The 14,481-nt window shown below is 36.5% G+C and overlaps 1 protein-coding gene across 1 annotated transcript; it reads left to right on the top strand.

Annotated features, from left to right (window-relative positions):
• The first annotated feature begins 237 nt into the window (after positions 1-237).
• Positions 238-12,626, top strand: LOC101260182 (uncharacterized). Its single transcript, XM_004248488.3, has 7 exons — positions 238-792; positions 1,535-1,708; positions 1,833-1,925; positions 2,013-2,081; positions 11,267-11,473; positions 11,930-12,055; positions 12,187-12,626. The coding sequence occupies exons 1-7, from the start codon at positions 550-552 to the stop codon at positions 12,337-12,339; spliced, it is 1,065 nt and encodes a 354-aa protein (XP_004248536.1). The 5' UTR covers positions 238-549; the 3' UTR covers positions 12,340-12,626.
• Positions 12,627-14,481: the final 1,855 nt, after the last annotated feature.

Consider the following 14,481-nt stretch of genomic DNA (forward strand, 5'->3'; position numbering starts at 1 on the left):
CACGTAATTAAAAATTATTATTTAATTATTTTTAATTTTGGTCCGTTAATAAAGGGGTAAATTTGGACCCAAAGGTGGATATGAAGGGTATTTGGGGGCCAATAGGTGGATGAGGATAATTGTATACATTTTCAATACTTCAAAGGTATTTTAGGACTTTTTCCGTAAGTAAAAAGAAAAACATACAATAACAGAGAAAAACTACTAGTATCACTTTGTGCGTCTTATTTTCTTCTTGTCATTTTATTCTACTATAAATACTTTTTTTTTTATAATAATTATGACTTTTTATTTGATGGTCGTGGCATGATTTTAGATTTTACATATTAATTTTAAGAATATAGTAATAATAAATTGAGAGAGTACTAATTTATTTGTGTAACCAATATTTTTTGCGCATGAGGCGGGTTGTAATTAGCCTATATCAAAACTGAAAAGTGAAAACCAGCAGAGATTGTGATCCGGTGCGCCGTTTAGGCAGGCACTAAAAAGAGGCGAAAGTCGAAGCCACTAGCATTTAGTAGCCATTGAGTAGCCACTGAGTTGGAAATGGAGCTTCCTGTAATTGATCTGGCACCCTATCTGGAAATCTGTAGCGATGAGTTGGATTCCCATATTAAGAGTATGTGCTTGGAGGTGAGTCGAACCCTAAGAGAAACTGGAGCTTTATTGGTGAAGGATCCGAGGTGTACCGCTGAAGATAATGATAAGTTCATTGATATGATGGAAAAGTACTTCCAACAGCCTGAAGAATTTAAGCGCCTTCAGGAGCGCCCTCATCTACATTATCAGGTCATCCCCAACTTTTGTATTTCCAAAGCTTTTATCATTCACAAGTCTTGTTGATGATTTTCTCTCTCAACATCAAAGTCATTCAAATACTGATTAGTTTAGGCATTATATTTACTCCAATTTGAGTGTGTTGTCTTATCTGAGTTTGATCAGTTTGGTGTCCTCAGTACCTAGAAACGGATTAATTTCGGCATTAGCAAAGGCAATGAATCAAAACCCTAGCCTGAATTCCTTTTTCTAGATTTCTTATCATGTGAGGCTCCAGCTTACCTACTGTGCACTGGAAGAAATTAGGGTCATGGGTTTTATGATAAAGTAAAGACTTCTTCTTCTGTTTGACCACTTATGCTTTTATCAAGCTTGGCAAAAATAATGTGGCCAGTAAAAATAGCCTTTTGTTGGGTGAAATTATCTCATCTGACCGATTTGGTTTACTTACTATATTCTCCATTGTCTGCATATGTCAAACGACGAACTGGCAAGTGAAAATAGCTTTAAAAATGTCATTGAATCGTACAGTTTGTATTTTCTGCTGCTTGTACTGCATGTTTAGATAACAAAATTATTTTGCTTTAATTCTCCTTCTCATGGGTTTGCTGTCAATCATAGAGAAGTGATAGCTAGTTTTGTCGATTAATAACTAGAAAGATAGATGTACTCAATCGGCTCGATAAATTCCAAGTCTGCTCAAGTGCTCATTAAGCCTCTTTTTTGGAAAACTATTCATGTCAATGTCTGACAGGTCGGGGTGACACCTGAAGGAGTTGAAGTCCCACGTAGCCTGGTTGATGAGGAAATGAAAGAGAAGCTTAAAGCAATGCCTAAAGAAAATCAACCATCTAGTCCATCTGGACCAGACCCTAAATGGAGATACATGTGGAGAGTTGGTCCCCGTCCAAAGATTACCAGTTTTAAGGTTTCTCCTCTCATTTCCCCATTTCATTTATGTTATTCAAAGATGAGATATCAATGGTGACAATTAGTTCCATAAGACCTGAAAATTGCTGCTAGTAAGTAAAACAAGCATTATACACTTGCAGGAACTGAATTCAGAGCCAGTAATACCTGAGGGCTTTCCTGAATGGAAATGTACTATGGACTCATGGGGATATAAGATGATATCTGCTGTAGAGGTGGGTTACAACTTATAAGCATTTGCATCTTTTATTTATTATGCTACTGGTTTGAGAATTGTGGAATGTGACTGCTCGGTTTTTCAGTCTGTTGCAGAAATGGCTGCGATTGGTTTTGGTCTCTCAAAGGATGCATTTACTTCCTTAATGCAGCAGGTGCGTGTCGTTTCATGTCAGTGGAAAATTTTACAATTTGTGTCTCCAACTGATTGCTTTTTATCATCGAATTTGATGACTTAATTAATTAGTTATTCTTTGTCTGTTAAGATGCTGTTTTGTGCTGTAACTCAAGAACACCCCCTTCACCCCCAAAGGGAAGGCAGACAGATGTGAATTAGACTGAAATCATTGTCAATGAACAATGGATATGCCTAAGATTGTTTATGTTTGACTGATTCTTGTTGGTGTAAAATTGATATATATCTCTATTCCCCCCCCCCCCCCCCTCCATTTATATAGTTTGGAGAGGAAAATTGGGTGGGGTTGGAGATGGTCTGAAGTCACATAAAAGGTTCTCCTGGGAAGAAAAAGAGATCCCATCCACTCCACTGAACAACCAACGGGTAGTGGCTTCAGTTTCCTTGTCATAAAAAAGCTGCATCCCCTTTTCCAACCTTCCTCAAAATATGCTTGCTGACCAAATTTTTAACCTTACACGAGGCTTTCCAAGATTGTGATTTGACCAAAGGTCCATTTTGCATCAAAGTCATGATCCAATTTGCCTAAGCCACAATGATACCTATTCCCAATCTGTTTGGCGAACCCAAAATCAATAGAATCCCATTGTGATATGTAACAAACATGAATAAATGTTGAGACATTGAATCTCGTAAACAACAAGTTCTAGAATCAACAACGTGGAAAGACCGAAATACTTCTTGAACCTGGTAGTACAAGTCACGAGCTTCTATGAATAGTTTAGTATAAATGTGTCCAAAATGATACTGTCTGGACAATGATAAGAACATTGTATATAAATAAGGAAAGATTCCGAGGCACTGCAGACGGAATCAAGTAACTCACAACGTCAATGTCAATCAGTTATTTAACACTCCCAAGCTCGACTGTTTTGTAGCATCAGAGTCTCCACCAGTAGACAGGAATTTAGTGTGCTAGCCAGAAATTTTGTTTAGCACTTTGATTATATCTATGAGAATATTGATATCTTCTTCCTCCCAACATACAATGGAGATCCCAAGTATTCGATAGGAGAAAAAATGCGCTCAGTCCCTGTAGCTCTCAACCCTTGAGATTGCTTCAGGTTGAGCATTGGGTGCGGGTATAACACATTGATTTAAGTTTTTTGACCAACTTGCTGATACTTTCTCATATCCTGATAGAGCCTCCATCAGTAACTGAAGAGACTTTCTGCAGCTACTAGAAAAAAGAATAATATCATCAATAAAGACAAAGATTAATAAGGACCCATTCTTGTTCATTTGAAAATTTGTGAAATCAGTAAGAGTAGTTATGTTGTTTAAGTTCTTAGAAAAGGGGTGTGGAGGAATATAATGAAGGGATGGGGAGCCTTTTATTATACATTGCTGAAGTGGTGTGGAGATTTAGCACTAAAGGATGATTTTTCGATCTTGTATAGGGTAGGTATCTTGCAAAAAGGAATTGTCTGTTCAGCAAGTTAGGGGGACACAAGGGGTGGGGGTTTTTGGGGACTATAGAGATTCATGAGAGATTTCCAAGATTTGGAGGTGACCGAGTTTTAGAGATTGCTAGCTTTACTTCACAAGCAATGCGAGCTAGTCGGCAAACTCGATGCTTTGAGTTGGGAGTTAGAGACTAACACAATGTTTTGTGTTTACTCCTTCTACAAAAAGCTTTTGGTGAGAGTGGAGGATTGTCTTCATATGATTCAGCTTGGATTCCTAAGGTGTCGAGGTCGCTTCTTCACTTGGCTAGCTACTAGAGGGGTGATTTTGATGGCGAAGAATTTTAGGAAACAAAAAGTTGTCTACATAAGTTGGTGTTTTCTTTGTTAGGAGACATGTGAAGACTTATAATCACATTCTACTTCATTGCAAACTAGTCACGAGGTAATGGTGGGATAACTTTAGATGGTTTGGTCCATTAAAGAATCGATGTTCAACTATGGTAGGATATGAATAAGAACAAGAATAATATATACAATCCTACTTAGAATAGGAATATTTATAGATTTCTACTTGGAAAAGCATTATAATGTAGTTATCCTAGTTAGAAAAGGAGTCTAATATAGTGACTATAAATAGGCTATCAATGTAACAATGTAGATATATAGTTTAATAATATTTTTGTTTTATATTTTTCACATTGCATCAGAGCTTCTATAATCCTGATATATTAACAAAGAACTTCTGATGCCGGTGGGTGGCTGTGACTCGTATACGCCCACCGCCTAACTTATGGTTATGTAAACAAAAGTAGGACCAATGAAAACTCAGTCCGACATGTCACCACGCGTCAATTTCCGGCAACATTTTGGGACTTTTTGTGTCAACCCCATATCCATCAGTGTTTGTGTAGCACCGTGCCATCTTTTCTGTAACTACTTTTTCATAATTTATTGGCGTAATTTTGTGTATCTTTTCAGTGACTACTTTCTTATATCTAATTTGTGTTGCACCATGCCATCCTTCTGGTGAAAACTTCCTCATATATAATTTTTATAGCACTGTGCCATTCTTTTTTTTAGGATTAGTATTGTTATCTTCATCATTCCCAATAATGGCCACCATCAGAAACATATTACAAAACAAGTAGACTCTAGCTTTATAAAGCTCCTAGAAATTCTACAACTCCTCTATTTCCTCCATATAGTTCTGTTTATACCAAAAAAATAAAGTCACCAAAAAAATAAGTCACCAGAGAATTCCATTTCACATCATGGAATGATTTGATCGTCTTCAAAACAATTCCCATTTCTTTCCTCCAGATTGACCACCATATGCAAGAGGGTATTATCTTCCACCATTATTATGACTTTTGTGTCCCCCTCTTTTCATTTAACAACTCATTAGACCAGCTGTATGTTCATGCATTGTCTACACTGTCTTTGTGAGTCTGAAAAACACGCTCCACAATTGAGGAACAAGTAATTGTTTATCTCCCAGTCTCATTGCACAAAAAAACATCTAGCCACCACAACTATCCCCTTCTTTTGTAACACTTCATGAGTAAGAGGGCGCTTGGATGGGCTTACAGTTGGTCAAATTTACTTTTAAGTTAGTTTTTGACTTTTGGAAGTGTTTGACAAACATAAAAATAACTTAAAATAAGTCAAAATGACTTCGGATAAAAGATAGGAAGTGTTTGGCAAGGTTAAAAATAACTTAAAATAAGTTTAAATGAATTAAGGTAAGTTAAAACCAAAAGTAGGTCTCCCCCTATTCTTTATTTTGACTTAAAAGTCATTTAAGTTTGACTTTTTTTGACTTAAAAGCTAATTTTTTAAAGCCAATCCAAACGGGCTCTAAGACGTGCCTTTTTTACCACTAGCCATGTGAAGCACTTCAGTCTTATAGGGGCTATGTTCTTTCAGACACTTTTCCATATCTTTAGCTCTTCATCCTTCATAATGCTATTCTCCCTCTTGTATAACTTATTTACCATGAAACTTCCTTCTAAACTGTGTCTCGATCTAAGTCTATAAGGCTCCATTATTTTCCCACCAAAAGTTTCCACTTCTTTTGGCAAGTGAACTATTTCATTCTGTCTCCTAGTTATTTAAGTGCCTTCAAAAGTTAAGATCCCAACCCTGGGGGACCAACAATCAGACACAACAATTTCAGGGCTGCTAGATAATAACATGAGATCTGGAAATTTATCCTGCTGTGGTACTTCCCCTATCCAATTATCCTTCCAAAATCTAAAATTGTTATCATTGCCCACTTTGATTTTAGAGTACCCCTGAAGCTTTGACCATAGACCTCTGATAGCCCTCCATATTCCTGTCTGATAAGTGCAATTCAACTCTTGAGCACCAAGGACTGTTCTGTCCAAACTTCTGAATAGTTACTTCCTTACGGTGAGAATTTTCTTCATCACAGAATGTCAGAAGCCATTTCATCAAAAGGCAGCTGTTTTGAATTTCGGATTTCCAGATTCTTTATTCCTAATCTTCCTTGTCCTTTTCTTAATTGAGTGACCTCCCATTCCACTATATAATATCTCCCCCTCTCTTTGTTGCCTTTCCACAAAATTCTTCTTCTTAGTCTATCCAGCTTCTTCACGGACTAGGAAACAAAGTATTGTGGATGTGTTGGAAGCCGTTATATGAAAGTATTTCTGAAACTGCCATTAAATTAAGTATTTAATTTATATTTTTAGTAGTTTTATTTATTATTCTAGAATAGGGTTTATGTTACATAGCTTCATAAGGATTAGGTTATTATAGTTATTAGTTTGGAATAGGATTTAGGTTTCCCACTTCTATAAGAATTAGACATCCTATTGATGTATATGGCTCCTATTTAAAGGGTTTTTGAGGAATAAATCATTAAGTCATATTTTCCAGCAAAAAGCAAGAGATCTAAGTTTTCTCTTCCATAGAATTCTAAGGTTTCAGTCTCCCTTTGAAGAGCTGAAGTTATATACAAAATAGGTTGATCTAGGAATTCGAACAAAGGCAAGGGAAACTCGAAATCAATTGATTTAGATTTTCATGTTCATCGTCCTGTGACTTATTCAAGAACTATTTTCTAGCTTGAGAATTGACTATAGAAAACCAGAAGTCTACGGGGCAGAATCCAGTAGTGCGCTGATGACAGGTAGATCAACAATTCCAACTAATAAAGGCAATATAGTGCCTATTCAACTGGCTGGTCAGAATCATCAAACTTGTGGTAATTCCAATTTGACAATACCAAGGGACGCAAAGATAAATTTTCCTACCTAGGATGGCACCAGCGACCCATTAGTTTGGGCACATTGTTTTGAGCAATTTTTTGAAAATCAACATACAATAGATGCGGGAAAGGTTGGAGTGGCTGGGTTTCAACTGTTAAGTGAAGCACAATTATTATCAGCTTAAATGAGTGAAGGGCCCAATGAGTTAGGGACTTTCAGAAACGTGTTTCCAGTGAGTTGGATCTCCCGAAAGTAGCAATCTGGTGGGCGAATTGGTCACGCTTCGGAAAACTGGTACGGTTGAACTTTATAAACGTCAGTTTCAAGAAAGCTTGCTAGGGCTGACGAGAGCTTATTCCAGAGCACTTGCACATGGGATTATTTATGGCAGGTTTAGATGATTCAATCAGAACGGACGTGCAGTTGCTCAAACCACTTGACTTATCGATAGCAATGAGTGTATCTAGGGTTTTAGAGCGAAAACAACAACTGCAGAAAAGGCAGCAGTCCCGGACAAGTCTTGGCTCACAATAAACTTGGCAAAAAAATCTGCTACTAGTTTAGTTGATTCATTTACCTTGACTAATACCAAGACCAAAAACCAGACCCCTTTGGTCAAGCAATTAACTCGTGCAGAAATGGCAGAGAGAAGAGCTAAGGGATTATGCTAAAATTATGATGAACCATATTCAGCCATTCACCGGTGCGAATGACTTTTTCTGGCTGGAATTGGATGATTCAGCAGACTATATTCTGGAAGTTCTGGATGATTGCCATAAAAATTCGAGCTTGAGGACAACTCTTTCAACATGAGAGGGGGGTTAATGTTGTGGATGTGTTGGAAGCCATCAAATTAAGTATTTAATTTATATTTATAGTTGCTTTATTTATTATTCTACACTAGAGTTTTATGTTTCATAGCTTCACAAGAATTAGGTTATAAGTTATTGTTATTAGTTTGGAATAGGATTTATGTTTCTTACTTCTATAAGAATTTTATTTGAAGGGTTTTTGAGGAATAAATCATTAAGTCATATTTCAGCAAAAAGCAAGCGATCAAAGTTCTCTCTTCCATTGAAATCTAAGGTTTCAGTCTCCCACCTCATGGAATTCCATATGCTCAGTCAAGAAATTTTAGTGCTTTACGTATACCTCTTCAGCCGGGGTAATTTGAATATGAAGTGCCACATGATCAGAGCATGCATTGACAAGATGAGTTACAGACATTTACCGTACAATTCAAACCATTTTGAGTTATAAATCATCCTGTCAAGCCTCTTGCATATAGTATGAGGGGTCCCTCTTTTATTGCGCAAGGTAACCATATTTCCCAGAAAGCCAACATCCTACATACCAGTATCTCAAGTATTCCAGGAAATCAAAACTCTTGTCTATTCTGTAAGGATTTCCCCCTACTTTTTCTTCAGGATCAGTCATTGAAGTCACCAATCACAACCCAAGGTCCATTTAAAGTACTAGAGAATTTGATCAAATCTTCCCGCAGCTCCTTCCTCAAAAATAGTCCTACATTTAGCATAGATAGTAGAGAGGTGGACCTCAGTATTGGCAACTTCTTGATATACTTCCTTGATTGTAAGAACTATGAACATCAAAGTCATTGGACGAAATACCCCAAATTTTGTTATTTACAGCAGAGTAACTCAGTAACAGCCATTCACGCCAAGCTAATTGATTTACTGGTCCAAATATTTTGCCTTCATATTGAGTTCTTGCAAACAAATTAGGGTGAGTTAGTATTGATTTTTGAGAGTTTTTGAGTCTTTTGAATGCACTTTGAGTTCTAGTACTCCTTAAGTTCTATGAAAGGGCACACTGGAAACAATGTGAATTACAGATTTGTTTCTCTTCTTTGTGGATTTGACTCCTTGAAAAGTAGCCAATCCTTCTCAGCCCCCAGCTATGTAGGGGTAAAGTTTGCGTACAATTTAACCTCCCCAGACTCCACTTGTAGGATTTCATTGGATATGTTGTTGAGAACTAGACAGTCCCGATTGATTTCCATCCAGACCTCCAGGAAACAGGTAAATTTCATCAAATTAAAAGTTAATTATTTAATAAATTCCTGCCTTATATAGGGTGTAAAATTGATTGGTTCCTAGCTAATTGGGGATTTTCCCCTCAGATAGGAAAGCATGTACATTTTGAAATGAAACCTCCTCAACCTCTTGTTCATATTCAGATTCAAAATGAGGATAATCATCTGTCATAGTCATCAATTTGATAATTAGTCTCTACTGGGATATTGTCCATGACAATCAGTATATCATTACTCTTCTCCTAAGCCCCATCGCTTATATCTGAGAATCCAGGAGGCAGTTTCTCTGATCCTTGGTTTAATTATTTCCTTTTTTTAAGATCAAGAAGTGGCTTAATATTTCCAACTGGAATTTCTTGAGGTCTAACTAAAAAAAGCAAATTCCTGCAACTGTTCCGAATCTCTAATTCCTCTGTTAGGAGTTGCAGTTCTCTATATTTCAAATCCTTTGTCCCCTCACAATTGGTATAGGTATTTCTTTTGATACCTTCCTCACCTTTCTTTTTGTTCTTATCACAAGGAGGCCCAATCTTCTTGAAAAGAGTTCTTTTCTGGTCTCTGGATCTTCCTAGGAATAGGTTTGTCAGCCTGATTTTTGGAGATTCTGGATGAGTTTTTGGATAGTCTGCTTTTCGGCTGTTCCTCAACAAAATCCATATAACATCCTTCTTTTGAGATGATTACATGGATTTTGATCCTGCCTGAGTCTCCTTTAAATTTGTTTCAGTTTCCTGACTGATCTTTTGAGGAATATTGTCGCACTTGCAGCTTTGATCTGTTTAGAGCTATTTTATTGCTCCTTTTTTTTTTCTTTCCTTTCCTTTTAACTACAGTTGCCCAACCCTTTTCTTCTTCCACTATCTCAGCTTTAGGGCTATAGCATTTAGATCTTTGAAGCTATCACACTTGATCTCCACCCGTGTTTCATTAGTTTTGGGGACTTTTGCAACACCATTGTTATTTTCCCCAGATCTAGTAACGATCTTTTTCCTCATTCAGGTTGGAGTATTCTACATGGCCCTGCACTTTGCTGTGACTACAGCATTCCAGTATCAATTCATATTCAACCTTCTGAACTATGATTTCCTTGTGTTCTGCTTCATTAGTGAGATCAATCAAAACTGCCTTGAGGTCTAGTTGAATCGATTTTAACCTTGATTTTAGCTGTAGGCCTAGTTTTGGACAAGTTTCTTTGTCGGTGATGATGAAAATGCCCATAGGTTCAAAAATTTGGCACAATGCATCCCATTGAAAGAAATTCCACCATAATTAGGGAGGTAATCCATAACGGTGCCAGTATTATTTCCTATTCTGATTTTTAGATCAGTAGTCCATTTGAGTTGCTTCATATTCATGCCACAAAGTAGATGGAGATTCCTTTTGTACATATTTCTATGATCTTCCTCCAGATCAAACAACACATTTTTCATATTATATGCACTAATCTTGACCTTACCCTTAAGAGGGGTTGATTTGAGGAAGTTGGCACAAATTTTTTAGATAGATAATCTGATTCGTTGAAATTTACCAATGCTTCAGACAACAGGTTTCAGCAAACATAGCACGTTTCTTTGGTGAAACTAACCGCAGGGGTTTCTCATCAGAGTAATCATACTTGGGGCAAACTTATTTCTTTGTAGCTTTGCCATTATTGCCTGGGCCACCAAGTACAGCTGTGAAAATTAAGGAGTTACCCCCAGCTAGAGGGTTCCTGAGAGCAGAAATTCTCCCTATTCAAGGAGTGATGGCTTTGTTAATGATTTCTCCTTGATGAATTAGCAGTAGAGAGGCTTGAAATTGGGGTTAGACCGGGTCTGGGGAGCTGGTGTGGAGGGCAGAGGTCTTTGCTGAACAAGTCGAGGGAGAGCAGTTTGCTTTCAAGATGACCGTTAGAACCTTTTGGGGAATTCTCGAGAAGGAAAAGGTAGAGAGAAGTGGGAGCTTCTCCCACTAGATTAGTTTGGAAGGTTGTTAAGATTCAAATTTGGCAATTGAATAATCGATGTCCTTATCTTGTCCTTAACTTCATGAACCAGATACACATACATGATTATTTTCCCATCCTTCGTCTCTGATAATCCTCTCTGTATAGTCTGGATCCTTGTTCTGAGTGATGAAATGGATCATAAAAATGGGACAACTCTTGGCGCCTTTCCTTGCGTTAAGAGTGAAATGTTGCTTAAAATGGTTTGGACAAGACTGAAAATTACAAGAAAACAGATTCCTTTGTTTTCTCAAAGGAAAATTTGATCGTCTCTCTCTATTGAATTAACATTGGTACTTGGACCCACCACCAATGTCAGGGGTGTATGAGCATAATATGTTCTGCGAGTTTAAAAATGTTTTCTAGAAATGTTATTCTTCTATCATTTTATGACTAATTCTAATTTCCAGAATTGATGTTTTTGCTCTATTACATCTCTTTATGACTGATTCTAGTTTCCAGGGACCACATCTGCTTGCTCCAACGGGAAGTGACCTGAGGCGTTATGGAAAAGAGGGAACAGTATTTGCAGGATACCACTATGACCTGAACTTCCTTACTATTCATGGGAGAAGTCGATTTCCTGGACTAAGTATTTGGCTTAGAAATGGGCAGAAAATGGAAGTGAAGGTTCCTGTTGGGTGCCTCCTTATTCAGGCAGGAAAGCAGGTATAAAGTATTTGATGCACTTCTTAATTTTCTTGACAGTACTAATGCATTTAACATTTAAATCTGCTAAGCTCCAGCAATCAACATCAACACGGTCTTAAGATGATAATGCAACCACTGTGCTCTCTTTCCTTGGCATGGTGAAATAGTAAACTGTGGTCCTATGTTTTTCCATTTTTATTGGAGAAAAGTAAAACAAATGTCATGTTTGATTGAGTATGTTCAATTTTATAAGAAAATTAGAGCTACTTGTTCTCGGTTCAATATTAGCTCTGTGATAGTAATGTTGAAATGCTAAATTTTCTAATCAAGATATATCTTAAAATATTCAATTTGCAAGATCTGTATCATAGATTGAAAGGTCAATTTGATTTATAAGTGTATCCCTATTTACCTCGCATATTGGTTGATGTTTCAGTTGCTACAATTTTTAATGTATTGTTCAATAATACTCAGATAGAATGGTTGACCGCTGGAGAATGCATGGCTGGCATGCATGAAGTTGTTGTAACTAATAGAACCACTGATGCGATTAAACGAGCTCTGGAGCAAAACTGCTGTCTGTGGAGAGTATCCTCAACGGTGCGTGAGGAAATTAGACTGAAATCTGTTTTTTTTTAAAAAAAATCTGGATCAATTTTTTTATTTTCGATTGCATAAGTTGCACTTGTTAAAATTGATACTAACTTGGATTCATTTTCTGTTTTACCTAGCTATTTGCGCACATAGCATCAGATGCAGTGCTAAAACCTTTAGGGCATTTTTCAGAAAGTTCTCTTGCAAGCAAGTATCCTCCCATTTGTGCCGGTGAATATGTTGAACAAGAGCTTGCTGTCATAAATCTTAAAGGTAATAAAGGAGCTTAATAATCCATATTTAAGATAGTCCGGTAATCTGGTGTTGCTATTCTTGTCAATTCCGGGCCAGTAAACAGTCACAAGAACCTTTGTATAGGAGTAAAGTATAACTATATCATCAATTCTCTATTTCTAACTTGTTCAACACTAAGGTGATTGGATAATGACTGCAAGATGGACTTGATTTGTTCTATCATTTGATTGGCTAAGAGATTAAATGCAAGTTTAGTAGCATTGGCTTTGCTTGATGTATTGACGGTTTGCATTTATTCAATTGAGTAGTCAGTTTCGTAGTATCTATTATGTTGCTGATGTTTTACGTATATTCAAACATTTGTGTTTGTGAATTGTGATAAGAGGGGCTCCAGTAACATAGACCAGAATTTGGGACCACCGTAAAGTCATATCTGTAGTATCTAAAAAACTTTAAACCACTTTAAACATGCTAGGTTTGAAGTTTTCTATGGCGGTAGTTCAAGTATATATGACTGAGTTAAGCCATTTTGCTTGAACATCATACATGTGGCTGAACTTAGTTGTTTTTTGCTTGAACTTCAACCAGAAATCAGGAATGATTGAGCTCCGGCCATATAAAATTTCAGACAAAATGTTTAAAGTTGTATTGAAGTTTTTTAGACATGTAAAAAAAATTCAATTTCTTTTAAAATCTAAAATAAATAAATAAATAAATAACTATAAAAAAAAAAGTTGGGTACATGTTATGTAGCATTGTTCAAATAGGGTACCCCACGAAAAAATTATATGATAGAGGTAGCAGAAATAGTCGATGTAAATATTATACATCTAAAACATACAAATTCATGCATTTAAAGTAGTATAACTTACATAAATCTCATAGTGTAAAGTTCTAGATTACGTTTCATCCTTATTCTTTTTCAATTTATTAAAATCTCTCAAAATTAGTGTTGTCCGAATATATAACAAAGAAGCACCCGAATATATAACAGAGAAGCCGGATACATTAAATCTGAAACATTTAAATAAAATTAGTTACACTTTTAAAGGAAAGAGAACATAAAATTGATGTGAGTTTTCCAAATCAGGCTAATCTAGTTAATTTCAATCTCTCCCAAAGATTAAAAGATTCAACCAAATCAAGATTTAAATTTTCTTCTCTCAATTGTCTTCCAAATCCGTCCAGATCCAATTCAAAATTTAAATTTTCTTCTCTCAATTCTATTCCAAATCCGTCTACCTTCAAACAATTCAAATTTTCTTCTTTCAATTCTCACCCAAATTGTAATAAGATTGAAAAAATTCGAAAACAGTAGTTGATTTTATTGGTATACGTATCTGCAAATTTGGATAATTAATACATTTTTCAATGGATGGCTCAGCTAATTATTGTTCATTGTTAGTTAAGCTTTCGTGTTATGGTATCCAGACTTCTGTTAAACGCTTATGCAAAGATGTTAAATTTCTCATATATTAGTGCCACTATATTTGGAAGGAAAAAATGAAAGGAATATTTAAAATTTAGGCAAGGTGTGAATTATACAGCGGAGGGGCGGTATCACTTGATTCTGCCTACTTGTTGGGCAAGGGAGTAGTCCAGTACCACACAACGTGTCTTTGGGACTGAACTGGGTTAGTTAAAAGATATGATATCTTCTTTTTGCAAATTTTCTTTAGATAATAACCTTGAGCTGCCCATGTTTGTGCTATTAAATTATTCAGATCACCAAAAAAATTGTTGTGCTATAGCTTACGAAAATCATCAAAATTGGGGGAATGCATGCTTCGAAGTTCGTTTGATCTTAAAAATGGGTCGCACTGGCCGTAAGGGAGAAACAGATGCATAGCCAAGGTGTTGACGGACGTCCACAAATATTTTGTCATTTTTACATTGGAATCCAGATTACCAAAAAAATTGTGTGTTATAGCACCCGAAAATTGACGAAAGAGGGGGTATGCGCGCTTTGTGGCTTGTTTGAACTTGAAAACGGGTCGGACTTGCCGTGAGATCCAACCGACTGCATAGTCAAGGTCATGAAGTACGTCCGCAAAACTTTTTGGCATTTTTGATGTCGTAATCCGGATCACCAAAAAACAGTTGTGCTATATCATACGAAAAATCATCGAAATGGGGGGTATGCGTGCTTCGGGCCTTGTTTGACCATGAAAATGGGT

Source organism: Solanum lycopersicum, chromosome 10 (assembly GCF_036512215.1).
Source record: "Solanum lycopersicum chromosome 10, SLM_r2.1".
Classification (NCBI taxonomy): Eukaryota; Viridiplantae; Streptophyta; class Magnoliopsida; order Solanales; family Solanaceae; genus Solanum; species Solanum lycopersicum.